This window comes from Scyliorhinus torazame, chromosome 11 (genome assembly GCF_047496885.1).
Source record: "Scyliorhinus torazame isolate Kashiwa2021f chromosome 11, sScyTor2.1, whole genome shotgun sequence".
NCBI classification, from domain to species: domain Eukaryota; kingdom Metazoa; phylum Chordata; class Chondrichthyes; order Carcharhiniformes; family Scyliorhinidae; genus Scyliorhinus; species Scyliorhinus torazame.
In genome coordinates, this window is record NC_092717.1 from 185,227,867 (window position 1) to 185,248,383 (window position 20,517).

At 47.7% G+C, this 20,517-nt stretch overlaps 1 protein-coding gene across 1 annotated transcript in view; it reads right to left on the reverse strand.

Annotated features, from left to right (window-relative positions):
- Positions 1 to 20,517, reverse strand: part of kif9 (kinesin family member 9) — a 215,714-nt gene that overhangs the window by 179,617 nt on the left and 15,580 nt on the right. The window contains exons 2-4 of the mRNA XM_072468147.1: positions 19,501 to 19,602; positions 14,370 to 14,535; positions 11,126 to 11,232 (exon numbers count right to left, since the gene is read on the reverse strand). Coding sequence (XP_072324248.1) covers positions 11,126 to 11,232; positions 14,370 to 14,535; positions 19,501 to 19,602 — 375 coding nt within the window. The remainder of the gene's footprint in view (positions 1 to 11,125; positions 11,233 to 14,369; positions 14,536 to 19,500; positions 19,603 to 20,517) is intronic.

Consider the following 20,517-nt stretch of genomic DNA (forward strand, 5'->3'; position numbering starts at 1 on the left):
ACAATAGTACTGAAAACGTGTGCTCCAGAACTTGCCGCACCCCTAGTCAAGCTGTTCCAGTACAGCTACAACACTGGCACATACCCGGCAATGTGGAAAATTGCCAAGGTGTACACATGAACCACGACAAATCCAACCCAGCCAATTACCGCCTTATCAGTCTAATCTCCGTCATCAGCAAAGTGATGGAAGGAGTCATCAACAGTGCTATCAAACGGCACTTACTCGGCAATAATCTGCTTGTGGATGCTCGTTTGGGTTCCGCCAGGGTCACTCAGCTCCTGCCTTCATTATAGCCTTGGTTCAAACATGGCCAAAAGAGCTGAATGTCAGAGGTGAGGTGAGAGCGACTGCCCTTGACATCAAGGCAGCATTTGACTGAGTATGGCATCAAGGAGCCCTAGCTAAACTGGAGTCAATGGGAATCAGAGGGAAAACTATCTGCTGGTTGGAGTCATACCTGGCATGAAGGAAGATAGTAGTGGTTGGAGGTCCCTCATAATTCATGTCAATCATGTCCCACTTCTGTCTCCTCTGCTCTGAGGAAAACAACCTCAGTCTATCCAATCTCTTTTCATAACTAAATCTGAAACTAGAGAACATCCTAGCAAATCTCCTCTTCACTCTTACCAGTGCCATCACATCCCTCCTATAATGTGGGTTCCAGGACTGCACACAATACAATGGCCGAACCAACATTTTATACAGTTCCAGCATAACCTCCCTGCTCTTAAACTCTTATGCCTTGGCTAATAAAGGCAGTGTACCATATGCCTTCTTAACCATTTATCCACCTACCCTGCTACCTTGAGGGACCGGTGTACATGCACACCAAGGTACTTCTGATCCTCGGTACTTCCTAGGGTCTTCCTTTCCCTTGTTTGTCCTGCCCAAGTACTTCATCTCACACTTATTCTTCAGAACCCAAACTGAGCATCCAAGAGCAGGTTATTACTGAGTAAGTGCTGCTTGATAGCGATGTTGATGATCCTTCCCATCACTTTAATCATGGTTGCCCATTCTTGAGTTGCTAGATCTATTCAAAGTCTATCCCATTTACCACAGTGATAGTGCCACAAAACATGGTGGAGGTATTTAACATGGAGATATTTTTAAAAATCTCTAAAAAAGTACCCAATTCATTTTTTCCAATTAAGGGGCAATTTAGCGTGGCCAATCCACCTACCCTGCACATCTTTGGATTGAGGGGCGAAACCCACTCAAATATGGGGAGAATGTGCAAACTCCACATGGTCAGTGACCCAGAGCCGGGATAGAACCTGTGAACTCGGTGTTGTGAGGCAGCAGTGCTAACCACTGCGCCACCGTGCTGCCCTGAGGGCATCCTCAATGTAAAGACAGGACTTTGTCTCCATAAGGACTCTACAGTGGTCACTCCTACCGATACTGTCATGGACATATGGATCTGTGGTAAACAGGGTGATGACTAAGAGGCCAAGTTTATTTTTCCCCCTTGTTGGTTCCCTGCTGCAGGCCCGGTCTAGCAGCTATGTCCTTTAAGACCCAGCCAGCTCAGTCTGTGGTGGTATTTGGAGCCATTCTTGGTGATGGATACTGGAGTTGTCCACCCAGAGTACATTCTGCACCTATGCCACCATCAGTGCTGCCCCCACATGCTGTTCAACAAGGATGAACACTGATTCATCAGCTGAGGGAGGTAATCAGCAGGAGGTATCCTTGCCCACATTTGAGCTGATGCCAGGAGACTTCATGGGGTCCAGAGTTTTTTTTTAATAAACAATTTTATTGAGGTATTTTTGGCATATAAAACAGCAACATTATACCGTAGTGTACAAAAAGCAAATAAGACATAATGCAAGCATCGGCTCCCCTCTCGCAAGAACCTGCCTAAGCAACCCCCTACTCTACGCTACCCTAACCCCCTACCCCTGCTGACGATTAATTCTCCGCAAAGGAGTCAACGAATGGCTGCCACCTCCGGGCGAACCCTGACAGCGATCCTCTCAAGGCGAACTTAATTTTCTCCAGCCCGAGAAAGCTCGCCATGTCCGAAAGCCATACTTCAGACTTCGGGGGCTTTGAGTCCCTCCATGCCAACAGTATTCGTCGCCAGGCTACCAGAGAAGCAAAGGTTAAGACGTCGGACTCTTTCTCCTCCTGGACTCCCGGGTCCTCCGAAACCCCAAAAATTGCCACCTCAGGACTCATTGCTACCCTCGTTTTCAATCCCCGGGACATGACGTCTGCGAATCCCTGCCAGTACCCCCTTAGTTTAGGACACGCCCAGAACATGTGTACATAGTTCGCTGGTCCTCCGGCACATCTGACTCATTTGTCCTCCAGCCCAACGAATTTGCTCATCCGGGCCACCGTCATGTGGACCCGATATACGACCTTGAACTGGATCAGACTGAGCCTGGCACATGTTGCGGTCATCTTTACTCTACTCAAAGCGTCTGCCCATGCCGTCCTCTATCTCCCCCCGAGCTCCTCCTCTCACTTAAGCTTCAGTTCTTCGGTCCGTGCCTCCTCTGCTACCATTAGTTCTTTATAGATGCCGGAGACTCTCCCCTCTCCCACCTCTCTCCCACCTGGCAGCATGGTAGCATTGTGGATAGCACAATTGCTTCACAGCTCCAGGGTCCCAGGTTCGATTCCGGCTTGGGTCACTGTCTGTGCGGAGTCTGCACATCCTCCCCGTGTGCGCGTGGGTTTCCTCCGGGTGCTCCGGTTTCCTCCCACAGTCCAAAGATGTGCAGGTTAGGTGGATTGGCCATGATAAATTGCCCTTAGTGTCCAAAATTGCCCTTAGTGTTGGGTGGGGTTACTGGGTTATGGGGATAGGGTGGAGGTGTTGACCTTGGGTAGGGTGCTCTTTCCAAGAGCCGGTGCAGACTCGATGGGCCGAATGGCCTCCTTCTGCACTGCAAATTCTATGATAATCTATGATGATATCTGCCACATATGCGGCAGCATCCAGTCCCTCCGCCCCCTCCAGGAGGCCAACAATTCTTAAATTCTGCCGGTGAGACCTGTTCTCCAGGTCCTCCAGCTTTTCCAGGAGCCTTTTCTGTTGGTCTCTCACCCTTCGAATCTCCACGTCCGCCACCGTTTGAAAGTCCGCCTGCTCCTCCACCGTCTTCTCCAGCTCCTGGATCTTCTCAGCCTGGGCATCCAGCCTTTTCTCCATTCGGTCAAACGATTTCTGGAGCGGTTCCAAATGATCACTTTTCAGTGAAAGGAAGCTCTCCTGCATAGCCTGCAACAGTGCTCCATTGTCGGCTGAGCTGGCGGTGCCCGGGTCTGGACATCGGCCATATTGGTTTCCCTCACAGCCTCCCCCTTACCCTTACTTGTCCACTTCTTTAGTGGTTTGTGATCCTTCCTACTTCTTAGTTCCAAACACCTCTGTACGGATTCAGTGCCTGAGTGCTATTACTTTCCAATCCAGCGCTTAAAAGCGCAACAAAGTCAGGGTAAAAGGTCCAAAAGTCCGACCGGAGCAGGAGCCACCAAATGTGCGACTTACTCCCTCATAGCCGCCACCGAAAGTTCCCATGGGGTCCAGAGTTAATAATGAGGACTCCTGACTGTATGCCATTGTGCTGTCACCATCTGCTTGGTCTGTCCTGCTGGTGGCACAGGATATATCCAGGAATGGTGAGGGTGGTGACTGGGACATAGCCTGTAAAGTATGATTCTGTCAGTATGACTATGTCAGGCTGCTGCTTGGCTACTCTCCCAACTTTGGAACAAGCCCCCGGACGTTAGTAAGAAAGACTTTGCTGGGTTTGCCAATGTCGGTGCCTAGGTCGATGCCGGGTGGCCTGTCCAGCTTCATTCCTTTTTGTTTCCTTTGTAGTGGTTGAATGCAACTGAGACACTTCCGAAAACATTTAAGAGTCAACTAGATTTTTGTGGGCCTGGAGTCACGTGTAGACCAGACCAGGTAAGGATGGCAGGTTTCTTTCCTGAATGACATCCGTGAAATAGTTGGGTTTTTACAACAATCGACAATGATTCCATGGTCATTGGACATCATTAGAATTTTTGGATGCGATTCTCCGGCCTCGTTGCGTTCTCACTCGGTGAGAGAGGGAATAGAGGGAGAGGCCAAAAACGAGATCTGCCCCAGGCGCCAAACAGTTTGCGAAGCGACCGGCCATGCCCATAGGCAAAATCGGGATCACGCCATAGCGTGGGGAGAAACCAATTATCACCACTTAAGCCCCATTTCCATACAATTAACGAGAGCGATCCCATATGCAACGGCCTCCCGTCATTCAACAGCCTTCCCAGCAAATGCTCACACTGGTGCTGATTAGAATTCCTTTTGAAAAACGTGAACCTGGCGGAAGAGCTTCTGTGGGGAGCCGAGGAGGTGAGTAGCCATCTTTTCTCACAGGCAAAGAGCCCGGTGTGCTGGGCTTGCCACCCCAGTGCTCAGTGAGGTGTGGGAGACCCTCCGCAAGGGTGGGCTGCCACTGGGGAGGGGGTGCGCTGGGGAGTTGGGCCGGGGGTCAGCCCGCACTGCAGAAGGAAGTGACAGATGCATCATAATGGATTTGCGAAAAGGTGTTCAATGCGTTGTACATACCCCACTCTCGATGATGCTGCCCCCCCAACCCCACCGCCTCTCCTCAACCCCTACTTACCCACCCCCCCGCACCCCCACACCCCCACCTCCACCCTCCTCGCTCGGTGCCCTCAGTGGTCCTTGACGTGCTTGGCCCTCCTAGTTCTACCACTACGTCTTGGTGTTTCCCCAGAATACATATCAGAGGTAGAGGCAGCCAGCTGCTTACCTTGTCCGTGGCTTTTGATGCCCCGGCGGGCGTCCTCTGGGGCCCTTGGGCCTGAGGGCCCCAGCTCACTTGTCGGCGGTGTGGTAGTACCAGGTATTAGAACATAGAACATAGAACGATACAGCGCAGTACAGGCCCTTCGGCCCACGATGTTGCACCGAAACAAAAGCCATCTAACCTACACTATGCCATTATCATCCATATGTTTATCCAATAAACTTTTAAATGCCCTCAATGTTGGCGAGTTCACTACTGTTGCAGGTAGGGCATTCCACGGCCTCACTACTCTTTGCGTAAAGAACCTACCTCTGACCTCTGTCCTATATCTATTACCCCTCAGTTTAAAGCTATGTCCCCTCGTGCCAGCCATTTCCATCCGCGGGAGAAGGCTCTCACTGTCCACCCTATCTAACCCCCTGATCATTTTGTATGCCTCTATTAAGTCTCCTCTTAACCTTCTTCTCTCTAACGAAAACAACCTCAAGTCCATCAGCCTTTCCTCATAAGATTTTCCCTCCATACCAGGCAACATCCTGGTAAATCTCCCCTGCACCCGCTCCAAAGCCTCCACGTCCTTCCTATAATGCGGTGACCAGAACTGTACGCAAGACTCCAAATGCGGCCGTACCAGAGTTTTGTACAGCTGCAACATAACCTCCTGACTCCGGAACTCAATCCCTCTACCAATAAAGGCCAACACTCCATAGGCCTTCACAACCCTATCAACCTGGGTGGCAACTTTCAGGGATCTATGTACATGGACACCTAGATCCCTCTGCTCATCCACACTTCCAAGAACTTTACCATTAGCCAAATATTCCGCATTCCTGTTATTCCTTCCAAAGTGAATCACCTCACACTTCTCTACATTAAACTCCAATTGCCACCTCTCAGCCCAGCTCTGCAGCTTATCTATATCCCTCTGTAACCTGCTACATCCTTCCACACTGTCGACAACACCATCGACTTTAGTATCGTCTGCAAATTTACTCACCCACCCTTCTGCGCCTTCCTCTAGGTCATTGATAAAAATGACAAACAGCAACGGCCCCAGAACAGATCCTTGTGGTACGCCACTTGTAACTGAACTCCATTCTGAAAATTTCCCATCAACCACCACCCTCTGTCTTCTTTCAGCTAGCCAATTTCTGATCCACATCTCTAAATCACCCTCAATCCCCAGCCTCCGTATTTTCTGCAATAGCCTACCGTGGGGAAACTTATCAAACGCTTTACTGAAATCCATATACACCACATCAACTGCTCTACCCTCGTCTACCTGTTCAGTCACCTTCTTAAAGAACTCGATAAGGTTTGTGAGGCATGACCTACCCTTCACAAAGCCATGCTGACTATCCCTGATCATATTATTCCTATCTAGATGATTATAAATCTTGTCTCTTATAATCCCCTCCAAGACTTTACCCACTACAGACGTGAGGTTCACCGGTCTATAGTTGCCGGGGTTGTCTCTGCTCCCCTTTTTGAACAAAGGGACCACATTTGCTATCCTCCAGTCCTCTGGCACTATTCCTGTAGCCAATGATGACATAAAAATCAAAGCCAAAGGTCCAGCAATCTCTTCCCTAGCCTCCCAGAGAATCCTAGGATAATCCCATCAGGCCCCGGGGACTTATCTATTTTCAGCCTGTCCAGAATTGCCAACACCTCTTCCCTACGTACCTCAATGCCATCTATTCTAATAGCCTGGGTCTCAGCATTCTCCTCCACAACATTATCTTTTTCCTGAGTGAATACTGACGAAAAATATTCATTTCGTATCTCGCCTATCTCTTCAGACTCCACACACAACTTCCCATCCCTGTCCTTGACTGGTCCTACACTTTCCCTAGTCATTTGCTTATTCGCTTATTAGGTACCGCTTATTGCGGTACCTAAGAGGCTGATGACCATTGGTTAGACCCAGGAGTCTACCATTGGCTGTTGTTACGTAGCTCCGCCCTGACAGGCAGAGTATAAGAGATGGTGTCATCCCAGCAGCCTTCACTTTCTGTACCGAAGCTGCTGGGATGCTCCCCCCCCGTGTCATTTTAAACACTGGCTGGCGTGCTTTAAAGGCTACCTGGAGACGGCCGGAGGCACCCCCTCAGAGGGACAGAAAATGCATCTCCTGCGCTCAAGGGTCAGTCCAGGGATCTACACCCTTATTGAGGAGGCGGAGAACTACGATGCCATGATTGAACTGCTGGAAGGACATTATATTCAGCCTGTAAATCAGGTCTACGCACATCACCTGCTTGCTACGAGATGGCAAAGCCCCGGTGAATCGTTGGAAGATTTCTACCGGGCGCTACTAGTGCTGGGCCGAAACTGTGGCTGCCCGCAAGTTTCGAGGAGCGAGCACACGGAACTTTTATTCAGGGATGCGTTCGTAGCAGGTATGAGCTCCTCAGATATCCGCCGAAGACTCCGAGAAAGGGACACCCTGGGACTTAGAGAGGCACGGGCCCTAGCAGGGTCCATGGACGTTGCCTACAAAAACACGCAGTCCAATGCGCCCGACTGCGCGGCGGCCCCCTGGGCTGCGTGGCACCCCGCAGCGGCAGCCCCACAGACCTTCCCCCTGACCCCGCAGGACTGCGCTACGAGACGGCCCACTAACGCGCCGGGTCCCGCTGTTTCTTCTGCGGGCAGGAGAATCATCCCCGCCCGCGCTGCCTGGCCTGCACCGCCACCTGCAAAGGGTGCGGCAAGAAGGGCCACTTTGTGGGGGTCTGACAGGCCCGCGCCGTGGCCGTGGTCTCCAGCAACTCTGGACCGCCACGGCAACCCCTTCAGGCCCTGACCGCCCAGCGCTCATCGCCACCCCCCTATCCTAGGGCCACGTGCGACCCACGGGCGTGCCCATCTTACCCCCCGGACACCACGCTGGACGGGTGGGCGCTGCCATTTTGTCCATCCCCGCCGCCATCTTGTTCAGCCCCGGACACCATGTGCGACCCATGGGTGACGCCATCTTGAATGGGGCCCCAGGCCCCCAGCTCGGCCGACTACACGCTGCCCGATCAGCACTCGCAACTGTTTCATCTGGCCTCGGTGACACTGGACCAAAGTCGACCCCGGACACTCGCAACGGCTACAACGATGGTCTTCATCAATGGCCACGAGACGTCTTGCCTGATTGACTCTGGGAGCCACGTGCTCCCGAACCATTACCCCCACCCCCACCCCACCCACAGCAGGGGGAGGGATCAGTACACCCGCCGCTCCTGCCTTGGCCCGCACACCCACTGACGCCCCCTACAGGCGCCCCCCCCCGTGTCAACCGTTTGCCCCAACAGCGCCTGCCAGGGAGGCCAAAACCACACTCCCGGAGTCGCAACCACCTGGACCCCCACCAGAATCACCACCGAAGCCCAGACGTTCCAGAAGAACGACCAGGCCACCCGATCGACTGATTGCTTCACTGTGACTTTAACTGTTGTAAATATGTAAATATCCTCGACTGCACGGTACCTCCATACCTGATCATACCATGTTAAAGGCGACTGTTACCACTGGCCACCACCCCCGCTGGACTCTTTTTTAACAGGGGTGAATGTGGTAGTACCAGGTATTGCGGTACCTAAGAGGCTGATGACCATTGGTTAAACCCAGGAGTCTACCATTGGCTGTTGATACGTAGCTCCGCCCTGACAGGCAGAGTATAAGAGATGGTGCCGTCCCAGCAGCCTTCACTTTCTGTACCGAAGCTGCTGGGGAACAAGTTCTAGTAGATTAAAGCCTTCAGTTATGAAATCACTTCGTCTTGAGTGTAATTGATCACGCATCAATTTAATCTACTAGATTTAAGCTGGAAGGATGGATCTCTGAATCAAACCGGAGTGCCTTCAACTCAACCCCCTCGCGGAGAACTCGGCTGCAATATTTAAACACTGGCTGGCGTGCTTTAAAGGCTACCCGGAGACTGCCGGAGGCACCCCCTCAGAAGGACAGAAAATGCATCTCCTGCGCTCAAGGATCAGCCCTGGGATCTACACCCTTATCAAGGAGGCGGAGAACTACGATGCCGGAGTCGCAACCACCGGGACCCCCACCAGAATCACCACCGAAGCCCAGACCTTCCAGAAGGACGACCAGGCCACCCGATCGACTGATTGCTTCACTGTGACTTTAAATGCTGTAAATATCCTCGACTGCATGGTACCTCCATACCTGATCATACCATGTTAAAGGCAACTGTTACCACTGGCCACCACCCCCGCCGGACTCTTTTTTAACAGGAGGTGAGTGTGGTAGTATCAGGTATTGCGGTACCTAAAAGCCTGATGACCATTGGTTAGGCCCAAGAGTCTACCAGCGGTGTTGTTACGTAGCTCCGCCCTGACAGGCGGAGTATAAGAGATGGTGCCGTCCCAGCAGCCTTCACTTTCTGTACCGAAGCTGCTGGGGAACAAGTTCTAGTCGATTAAAGCCTTCAGTTATGAAATCACTTCGTCTTGAGTGTAATTGATCACGCATCAGGCGGCACATGCACAGTCGTGCCATCCTTTCCCATGTGCTGACATGAGCGAGACACAACCACATCAGAGGGGTGGAACCCAGGGGAGCTGATGCCCACCATCACCACTCCGTAATAATCCATGGACCGAGTCTGGCTTGGCACCCGGCCTCTCCCTCCTCCCGTCTGATGCCCTCAGGGCTCTGGGGTTCACCATAGGACAGCATTGGTTGCCTTGTGGCTCACCGTCCGGGATCCTCGGGGGAACAGGACATCCGTCCTGGCCTCCACCGCGTCTAGGAGCCTCCCCAGGTCAGCATCCCCGAATCCTGGGGCTGGTCTCCTCGGTGCCATTGCTGTGAGTTGCCTGGGGTTGGCCGAGCAAGTGCAGCTTAAATGCTGCTCGACCTTGTTAGCGGGGGCCAGCGAGCGCATTTCTGGCGAATCAGCCGGCGAGGCTTCATTTGCGCAAGAAGCCCATGAGGTTTTGTTAAATGGACCAATTAACATTGAATAGCATTGCCAGCCTCGCTGGGCTGAGCCCCAGGAAGCTCGGGGCAATTCCCACTTGCTGCTACACTTAGAAAATTGCGCCCTTAATTCCAGATGTCTTATTGAGGTTAAATTCCACCGTCTGCCGTGGTGCAACACCTCATCATTACTACACTGAAGTGCTAGCCAAGGCTGTGTCCTCAAGACTCGGACAAAATTTGAGACCATGACATTTTGGCACAGAGATGAGTGTTTCCACAATGCCAAGTTGTAAGAAGCATATGAGTCTAATTGAACAAAGTGGTTGACCATGGTCTACCCACATTGAGAGAAATCAATTTGTGCAGTAAGGAACAGAAGCATTCCTCTCACCTCACTGATCTAATTCCTCAGTCTTTGTCTGCTCTCACACCCAATTCTCCATTCCACCACTTCCTCTTCCTAAATTAATCAAAAGGCTGTGGATTATAGTTCCACTCCAGCACTTGAGCAAATAAATCTAGACTGACGGTTCAGTGCAGTACTGAGTCAACATTACAATATTGATAGCTCGTTCTTTGCACCATTTGTAATGACCATTTTGATACTTGACAGGATTGATACTGGGAGGGTGTTCCCATTTGTGGGGGAGTGTAGAAGTAGGGGGATACAGTTTAAGAGTCTTCCAGATTTTAGGATACTTTTTTTCTCAGACAATCATTAGTATGAGTAATTCTCTTCCACAGAAAACAGTAGAGTGGGTAGTTGAATTTATTCAAGGCAGAATTAGACAGATTATTTACAGACACGAGAGTAAAGGAGCAGACAGAAAAGTGGAGTTCAGACCACAACCAGATCAGCCATCATCATATTGAATGGCAGAGCAGGCTCAAGATCATAGAATCATAGAATTTACAGTGCAGGAGGCCATTCGGCCCATCGAGTCTGCACTGGCTCTTGGAAAGAGCACCCTATCCATACCTCCACCCCATCACCATAACCCAGTAACGTCACCCAACACTTCGGGCAATTTTGGACACTAAGGGCAATTTAGCATGGCCAATCCACCTAACCTGCACATCTCTGGACTGTGGGAGGAAACCGGAGCACCCGGATGAAACCCACGCACACACGGGGAGAACGTGAAGACTCCGCACAGACAGTGACCCAAGCCGGGAATCGAACCAGGGACCCTGGAGCTGTGAAGCAATTGTGCTAACCATTATGCTACGACGCTGAATGGCCTACACCTACTCCTAAGCCCTATGTTCCTAATTCCTTCTTCATGTATCACAATGCAGGAAGAAGGATCACATGTAGCACAGCATATCTGGAAGCTCAGAGTGAACAGGAGAAGAAATCTCAAAGAACCAGTGATTGTAATTCGACCATTGCAAATCAGTACCTGCTGGATTGCCCTGGGAATGATACCACGGTAGTCATACTTCTCTGTGGCTCCAGTTATTGTGTAGGTTTTTCCTGCTCCGGTTTGTCCATAACACATTATTGTACCTACAGCCAACATGAAAAATAGTCTGTCATTCATACAGCGTATTTGTTTTCCTGGCTCTTTCTCCCAGATTTATTTGGACAAGGCAGAGAGGCTGTTTTCTTTTGTTTGGTCATCAAGGCGAGGGAAGTGAACATTGAGGAATTAAATAGTATTCCATTTTGAGCTGATTGTGGTGGAGGCAGCTTCAATTGTGCCTTTTGTACAAGAGCCAGCACAGACATGATGGACTGAATGGCCTCTTTCTGTTCTGTAACTATGCTTTGAGCACTAAAGCTTGAACATAGAACATTCTCAGTACAAATAAAAATAAATGGAAAATGCTGGAAACACATAGCGAGTCTTTTGGATCTATTGAAAATGTGTCAGATTTGTGAAATAAGTCAGTCCTTAATAATAATAATCTTTATTACTGCCACAAGTAGACTTACATTAACACTGCAATGAAGTTACTGTGAAAATCCCCTAGTCGCCACACTCCGGCGCCTAGGCTCAGTGTCCAATTCACCTAACGAGCAGTTCTTTCGGGACATGTGGGAGAAAACTGGAGGAAACCCACACAGACACGGGGAGGACGTGCAGACTGCGCACAGACAGTGACCCAAGCGGAAATCGAACCTGGGACCCTGTCGCTGTGAAGCAACAGTGCTAACCACCATGCGACCATGCCGCCCTTATATGGTAATGATGCCGACCCCTGAAATTAAAAGCAGAAAATGCCAGGAAGATGCAAGCAGGCCATCAGCAATTCAGTAAGGAAAAAGCACTCCCCATTCACACCGCAAGTATGCCCTGTCCACAAAAAGGACAAATTCAAGCCAGCCAACTACAGCCTCATCAGTCTCCACTCAATCATCAACAAAGTGATGGAAAGTATCATTGACAGTGCTAACAGTGGCACTGCTCTCCAAATACCCACTCATTGTTATTAATTATTTGAATTATTATTATCAGAATAATAATAATTATTATCATTGGTAGTCAGTTTGGGTCCTGCCAGCACTACTCAATCCAGACCTCATTATATTACTAGTCCAAATAAGGACTTAGCAGATAGGTGAGGTGAGAGTGATTTCCCTTGACATTAAGATAGCGCTTGGCCCTGGATGGCATCATGAAACCCAAATAAAGTTGAAGTCACTGGGAATTGGGCAGGGAGGGAGGGAGGGGAACTCTCCCTATTTGGAGCCATGTCAATATATGAAGATGGCTGAGGTTGTTGGAGGTCAATCATCTCAGTCCCAGTAAATCACTACAAGAGTTTCTCAAGACAATGTCCTAGGCCTAACCATCTTCAGCTACTTTATCAATGACCTTCCCCCAATCATAAGGTCAGATGTGTGAACATTTACTAATGATATCACATTGTTAGTTCCATTCACAGTTCCTCAGATAATGAAGCTTTTCATGGCTATGTGCAGCGAGACCTGGGCAACATTCAGGTTTGAACTGATAAAGGGCGTGTAATATTTATGTCACACAAGTGCAAAGTAATGATCATCTGCAATTCGAAAGAGTGTCTAACCGTCTTCCCTTAACTTTCAATGGGATGGGCAGCAGGGTGGCGCAGTGGATAGCACTGGGACTGCGGCGCTGAGGACCTGGGTTTGAATCCCGGCCCTGGGTCACTGTCCATGTGGAGTTTGCACATTCTCCCCATGTCTGCGTGGGTTTCACCCCCACAACCCAAAAGATGTGCAGGTTAGGTGGATTGACCATGATAAATTGCCCCTTAATTGGAAATAAATAATAATTGGGTACTCTAAAAAAATTTTTTTTACTTTCAATGGGATTACCGTTGCTAAATTCCTCAGCATCAACCTGGTTCGGGGAGGACAGAGGATGGGAGGTTGCAGTCAGAGTTGATCAGGAGAGCAAGTGGATGAATTACGAGAGTACTCTAGTTAAAAGGGATGGCATAGAGGCTGGGAATTCTGCGGCGATTAATTCATCTTCTTAGTCCACATATCCTATCCACCATGTACAAGGCACAGTCAGGAGTATGATGGAATACTCTACATTTGCCTGGAAGTGTACAGTTCCAGGAAAAGCAGTTAGCTTGCTTGGTATCCCATCCACCATTTCAACATTCACTTGCTCTACCACCAATGCAAAATGCAACATTCTGTACCCATATACACCAGTAACTCAACAAATCTTCTTCAACAGAACATCCAAATCTGTGTCATCTATCATTTCAAAAGACAAGGGCGACAGATACATGGGGCACAATTCAACGGGGGAAAAAAAACAGAATTCACTTTTGGGCACGTTTAACAGGGTGATCCTCAGTGGCTGTCGCGCCGTGAAACACCCTGTTAGTCGACGTCATTTTGCGTTTTTTTGGCCTCCGTGAGGAATGCCCTGGGGCACAATCTGTTGACACCCCTCAGCGACCCCACTGCAGATTCTGGACCCCCCACTAAACCAAACATACCTCTTCCGGGGTCCTCATGCCCACCTCTCAAGGGGTAGGCACCCTGGCCCAACCCCCTCCCCCCCACTGGCTACCTGGCACTTTGGCACTGCCAGCCTGGCACCCTGGCAGTGTTCCTGCCAGTCTGACAGTGCCACCCAGGCACCCTGGCAGTGCCACAGTGCCAGGCTGGCAATGTCAGGATACTTGGGTGCCAGCGGGAGTGCCAGGGTGCCACCCTTCCTAATGCCTGACCACACTGGTGTCTCCAAAGGCCTGGGAGACCCCCCCCCCCCCCCCCAGGTGCCATTACGCTTGGTCCACATTTGTGTGGACCAGTACTAAACGGCACTGGTCGAGGCCTCGCTGGGGAAGCCGTTCCATATCACTGTTCCTTTGTATTTGGCAGGTCAATACCCTGGAACTCCTGACCTAACTGAGAACCCCTTCACCAAACAGACTGCAGCAGTTCAAGAAGGCAGTGCACTAGCACTTTCTGGCCTTGCCAGGGAAGCCAACATCTTGTGATCAAATGTTTAAAATTTGCATTGCTAACTGCAATTCTACTTCAATGTTCACACTTTTGAAACAGTTTACACTTTCAATATCATCAGCAACAGGCTGAATTCCTTCTGAGAACAGGAATACAAGTCTTATTCTCACTGAACGCCCATAGCTGAGATTCCTCAATTTACTTCCAATCACAGGATTTAATCTACGTACTGCTGAAGCCATTTATTGTGCTCGAGACCGCATTCTTTGCGATGGTATTGTACACGATATCCTGTGGAGAATTGTGGAGAATTCCGTCTACTTTGAATGACCAATCGCTGTGTTGATTATTGACCACATCCTTACGCTGGTCTGGTCTGGTGTGAACATGTATCGTCTGCAATTAGATTAAAATGAATTTATCTGATTAAATTTGAAAAATATATTCGAGCTATAGTTTATACTAATAATTCATTTTAACAAAGAAGCTGTAATCTTAACCGAAATTTCTAGAAATACTCAGCATGTCAGACAGAATCTATGGAGAGAGAAACAGAGTTAACATTTCAGGTCGATGACCAGAACTGAGAAAATTTAGAATGTAATCGGCTTTAAGCGAGTGAAAGGGGTAGTATGGGGGAATAAACACAAGGAAAGTCTGCAATAGGGTGAACTACATAAGAACTTAAATAACAAAAGGTGTTGGTGCAAGGTCAAAGGGCATGGTATTGGAGCAATTAATGTAAACAAAAGATGTATATATGAATGGCAGAATGATGAGCAGCTGTCGTTCAAAAGCAAAAACAAGACAAAAAGCAGTTGAAATCAAAACCTGCAAAGAAAAGGGAATATAATGGGGATAGAGGCTATAGTCTGAAATTGAAGAACTCTTATGTTGAGTCTGGACTAATTTCTAATTGAAAGAATGCAGTGTTGTTCCTCGAACCTCCTTGAGCTTCATTGAAACACCATAGGAGGCCACTGACAGAGGGGTTAGCGTGAGAGAAAGGTGGGGGATTAAAATGACAGGCGACCTGAAGTTCAGGGCTCTGCTTGCAGACCGAATGGAAATGTTATGTAAAGTGGTCACCCAATTTGCATTTGGTCTTCCCAATGTAGAGCAGGCCACATTGTGAGCAGCGAATACAAAGCACTTTTGGAACAAAGAAGCAGTTTGCCTTGCATTGGCTCTAATGAAGGCTGGCGGACCATCTCTCCAATTGCAGTGGCAGACTGAAGCATAAAGCAGCTTTGAGTGACTTATTTAATAGAGCTGTTGCTTGTGGGGGCAGAAAGTCATAGTTTCGGGTTTGAGGAAACATACAGACTTGAAATGTTAACTCTGTTTCTCTCTCCACAGATGATGCCAGACTTGCTGAGTTTTTCCAGCATTTCCTGTTTTTATTTCAGATTTGACACTGGAATTTCAGTTTTTAAATTTAGTCTTGTGTTCCTGCACATAGTTGCACTGTTGGAGGTCTTATACATTGAATAAGCCTTTACACTAAGTAAAGACTTTAAATAGATTTACATAAAGAGTAGGTGGTGGGTAGAAAGAGCGCGGGAAATCCAACAACCCCTGGACACCAGTAACATGCATTGTTTCTTCAGGGTATGGCCCAAACACTCAAGAGTCTGCCCTATTGAAAGCCAAGCATGGAGGGGAGCTCATCAAGGGTGGGGAGGCAGTCAATGCTCACTGGAGAGAACATTTTTGGAGACAAATGATTCTTTGTCTTTGACTTGGATGTTCTCAACTCCATTCCTCAATACCCCATCCAGTTCAGTCCCGGTGGTATCCTGGCCCAGAGCATAGTTGAGAGAGCCATTTGACAGGTGAAAAACAACAATGCCTCTGGAGCAGACGGAGTCCCTGCTGAAATTCAGAAGCACGGTGGAGTTAAACCCCTGGCTCATTTGTGCAACCTCAGCTACCTCAACTGGAAAAAGGAGTGCATGTTGTGACTTCTCAAGAATACCGTGATCATGACTATGTTCAAGAAGTCTGATTACAGTAACAACAGAGTCCGGCTCTCTGCCATAGGGAAAATCATTGCAAGAATACTCTTCAGAGAGGCAGGGTGGTTTCACCTATCAAGAGGCACCAGACATGATCTTCACTGCATGACAATTTCAAGAAAATGTAAAGATCAGCACCAACCACTGTACATGGCCTTTTTTGACCTCACAAAATATTTAATTCTGTCAACCACTAAGGCTTCTGGAATATCCTGATCAAATTTGGCTTTGCTTAGAAATTTGTCATCATCCTCCACCTACTCCACGATGACATGTAAACCATGGTCCACCACATATTCGATCTCGGTGAAGACTGGGTTCAAAGGAGGTTGTATCATTGCATCACCCCGGTTCATTATTTTCCTCATGGCTACACTCCACCTCACCTCCTGCAAATTGCCCAGAGGTGTGGAGATAATCTACAGAATAGACAGAAACTGTTCAACCTACACCGCCTTCAATCCAAAACCAAAATACTTTAATCTCAGTCATTGAGCTTCAATAAGCAAATGATGTTTGTGGATGTGTTCACTTAGAAACTGAACTCCAGATCATTGTTGACTCCTTCCCTGAAGCATTTGAAAAAATGAACATTTCACTAAATACTTGCAAAATCAAGGTCTTCTTCCAAACAGATCCCACAGCACAATACATTGATTAGACAACTGGTGAAATCCTGGAAAATGTCCTTTTTCCATACCTTGGGATTCTCTGCTTGAGGAAGGCAAACAGAGATGATGTCTCCAATATGCCAGCTCAGCTTTCAGCTGACTGAAAAAGAGAGTATTTGAGGACTAGGTTCTCAAGCCTGAGTCTATAGAATCATAGAATTTACAGTGCAGAAGGAGGCCATTCGGCCCATCGAGTCTGCACCGGCTCTTGGAAAGAGCACCCTACCCAAGGTCAACACCGCCACCCTATCCCCATAACCCAGTAACCCCACCCAACACTAAGGGCAATTTTTGGACACTAAGGTCAATTTATCATGGCCAATCCACCTAACCGGCACATCTTTGGACTGTGGGAGGAAACCGGAGCACCCGGAGGAAACCCACGCACACACGGGGAGGATGTGCAGACTCCGCACAGACAGTGACCCAAGCCGGAATCGAACCTGGGACCCTGGAGCTGTGAAGCAATTGTGCTATCCACAAGGCTACCGTGCTGCCTTCTAAGGTCATGGTTTAATGGGCAGCAATGATCCCGAGACCCTTATTTACATTGGACACTTGTACAACCATAAGCAGGTACCTCAAAGCATTAGAGAAGTACCACCTTTGATGCTTTTGCAAGATCCTCAAAATATGGTGGCAAGAATGGTGGTCAAACAGAGGTGTTCACTCCCAAGCCAACATGTCGAGCTAATCACTCAAAACCAGCTCAATTAGGTCAGGACATGTTGTTTATATGCCCAACATCAGATTCCGAAAGCTATTTGGAACTCAGTTGCAACAGGAAACTCTATGAGGGGAACAGAATAAACACTCTGTGGATGAGCTCAAGACATCAAATATCACGTGAGGCCCTGACTAGTGACAAACCAAAATACAGAAGGTTCATGTAATATCTCCAATTTTACAGATGATAAAAGTTGGGTGGGAGGGTGAGCTGTAGGAGGATTCAGAGATCCTTCAGTGTGATTTGGACAAGTTAAGTTAGTGGGCAAATAAATGGCAGATGCGGTATAATTTAGATAAAAGCAAGGTCCTGGTACACCAGCCACTGATGGTAAACATGCAGGTACAGCAGGCGGTAAAGAAGGTAAATGGTATTCTGGCCTTCATTGCGAGAGGATTCGAGTACAGGAACAGGGATGTTTTGCTGCAATTACAAAGGGCCTTGGTGAGGCCACACCTGAAATATTTTGTGCAGTTTTGGTCTTCTTCTAAGGAAGGATGTTTTTGCTATAGAGCGTGTGCAGCAAAGGTTTACCAGACTGGTTCCTGGGATGGCGGGACTGATATAGGAGGAGAGATGGAGTCGGTTAGGGTTGTATTTGCTAGAGTTCAGGGATCTCATAGAAACCTTTAAGATTCTAACAGGACTAGACAGGGTAGATGTAAAAAGGATGTTCCTGAAGGTGGGACTGTCCGGAATCAGGGGTCACAGTCTGAGGATAACAAGTAGACCATTTAGGACAGAGATGAGGAGAGTGGTGAGCCTCTGGAATTCGTTACCACAGGAGGTAGTTGATGCAAAAACATTGTATGTCTTCACGAAGCAGTTTGATATAGCACTTGGTTCGGAGGCACTGTGCCGCAGTGGTTAACATTGCTGCCTACGACGCTGAAGACCCATGTTTGATCCTGGCCCCGGGTCACTGTCCGTGTGGAGTTTGCACATTCTCCCCGTGTCTGCGTGGGTTTCGCCCCCACAACCCAAAGATATGCAGTTTAGGTGGATTGGCCACAGTAAATTGCCCCTTAATTGGAAAAAAATAATTGGGTACTCTAAATATATATATAAAATAGATATAGCACTTCAGACAAAGAGGAGCCTAAACACCCTCAATGTGATCATGGCTGATCCCGTCCTGACCTCAACTCTGCCCGGTCTCCATAACCCTTCAACCCAATACCAATTAAAAATCTGTCTAACTCCCCCTTAAATTTACTCACTATCCAAGCATCCACCGCACTCTGGGGTAACGAATTCCACAGATTCACAACCTTTTGGGAGAAGTAGTTACCCCTCAAATCTTTTTTTAATTTGCTACCTCTTATTCTAAGATTATGACCTCTCATTTTAAAATGTCCCACAAGCGGAAGCATCAGCTCCAAGTCTACTTTATCCAGACCTTTTAGCATCTTGTCCACCTCAATTAGATCTCCCCTCATTCTTCTAAACTCTAGAGAGGAGAGGCGTAAACTGTTCAATTCATTTGTTATTAAAAGATAAATTGTACCCTTGAGGATTTAAAGACTGCATATATCTGTTCTCGGAAAGAGAGGATGTGAATAAGAAATACAAAGAACAGTTAATCAGTACCTTGAGGTCTATATTTCATTAATTCTTCAGCAGGTGAATCCAGTGAGATCCCTAACCAAGTGTTTAGTGAACAGACACAAGACGCAGTGACCCATGAACAATGAAGTAACAAGCTATTGATTTAATAGAGGCTGTTACATCTACTAATTTTATAGTAGTTAATTCTCCTCAAATTGCAAATGTGGCTAGATTTTTTTGACAAATCATTTGACTACGGTAGAGTGGGAGGTGATATAATGACCGAATGTTTACCTTCCATTCGGAGTTGTTAGATACTACACTGCTTGACTCTTCAACACAATTTCCCAATTTAAATAAAATGCACAAAATGCTCTTCTGGAATGCTCTTTCTTACCTGATTATCAGGTAAAAGGTCAATCATATCCACTGCAAAATTAGCTGTTGTCCTGAGTCTCACAAACACCTTTACACCACTGCCTTTGCTGCCCATTTTCAACTGAAAGTGCAATAAAGAATAGTTAGAACATAAATTGTTAGATGATCATTCTTATAAACAATGTGATACAATCAAATTTGAAGGTGACACCAAGATAAGCAGCACAGTAGGCAGGGTAGATGGAAGCATAAAATTACAAAGAGATTAAGTGAATGGACAAATATGAGATCATCCATTTTGGACCTAAAAAGGATAAAACGTAGGGAAAAGTAAAAGCAGTGAAGATCCAAATATACTTGATCTGTACATAGGTACACATATTATGAAAATGCCATAAACAGGTACAGAAAATAATCAAAAAGACTAATCAAATAGTGGCCCTTACATCTAGAGAACAAGAATATAGAGGGTGGAAGTAATGCTTCAGCTGTATAATGCTCTGGTTAGATCTTACCTCGAGTATGTTAAGCAATTCTGAGTGGCGCATCTTTGGAAGGATGTACTGGGCTGGATTCCCCACTGGCAGGATGATCCTTTTTGCCGGCAGCCTGGGGGTTTCCCGACGACGTGGGTAAAACAGAAATGTGGCGGGGCGGAGAATCCAGCCCACTGTCTTTGAAAGGAGCATATGTTTACCAGAATTACTCCCAAGACTTAAATTATGAGAGATTATATAAAAAGGGTTGTTCTCCCTAGATTTAGAGGATTAAGGGTTGATTTGGTCAAAGTTGTCAAAATATTAAAGGAAACAAGTACGGCAGATAGAGAAAAACTATTTTTGCGGATTGGAAAAACTAGGACAAGAGGACATAGTCAAAATGATTTGTGAGTAGTGAAGCTTGTTTCAATGGTGGAACTCAGAGTCAGAAGGTTGTGAGTTCAAGCTCCATTCCAGAGATCTGAGCTACAAATTGCAGCATTTCAGTTCAGTCCTGAGCGAGCGGTAGTTAGAGATGATGCCTTTCGGTGAGACAT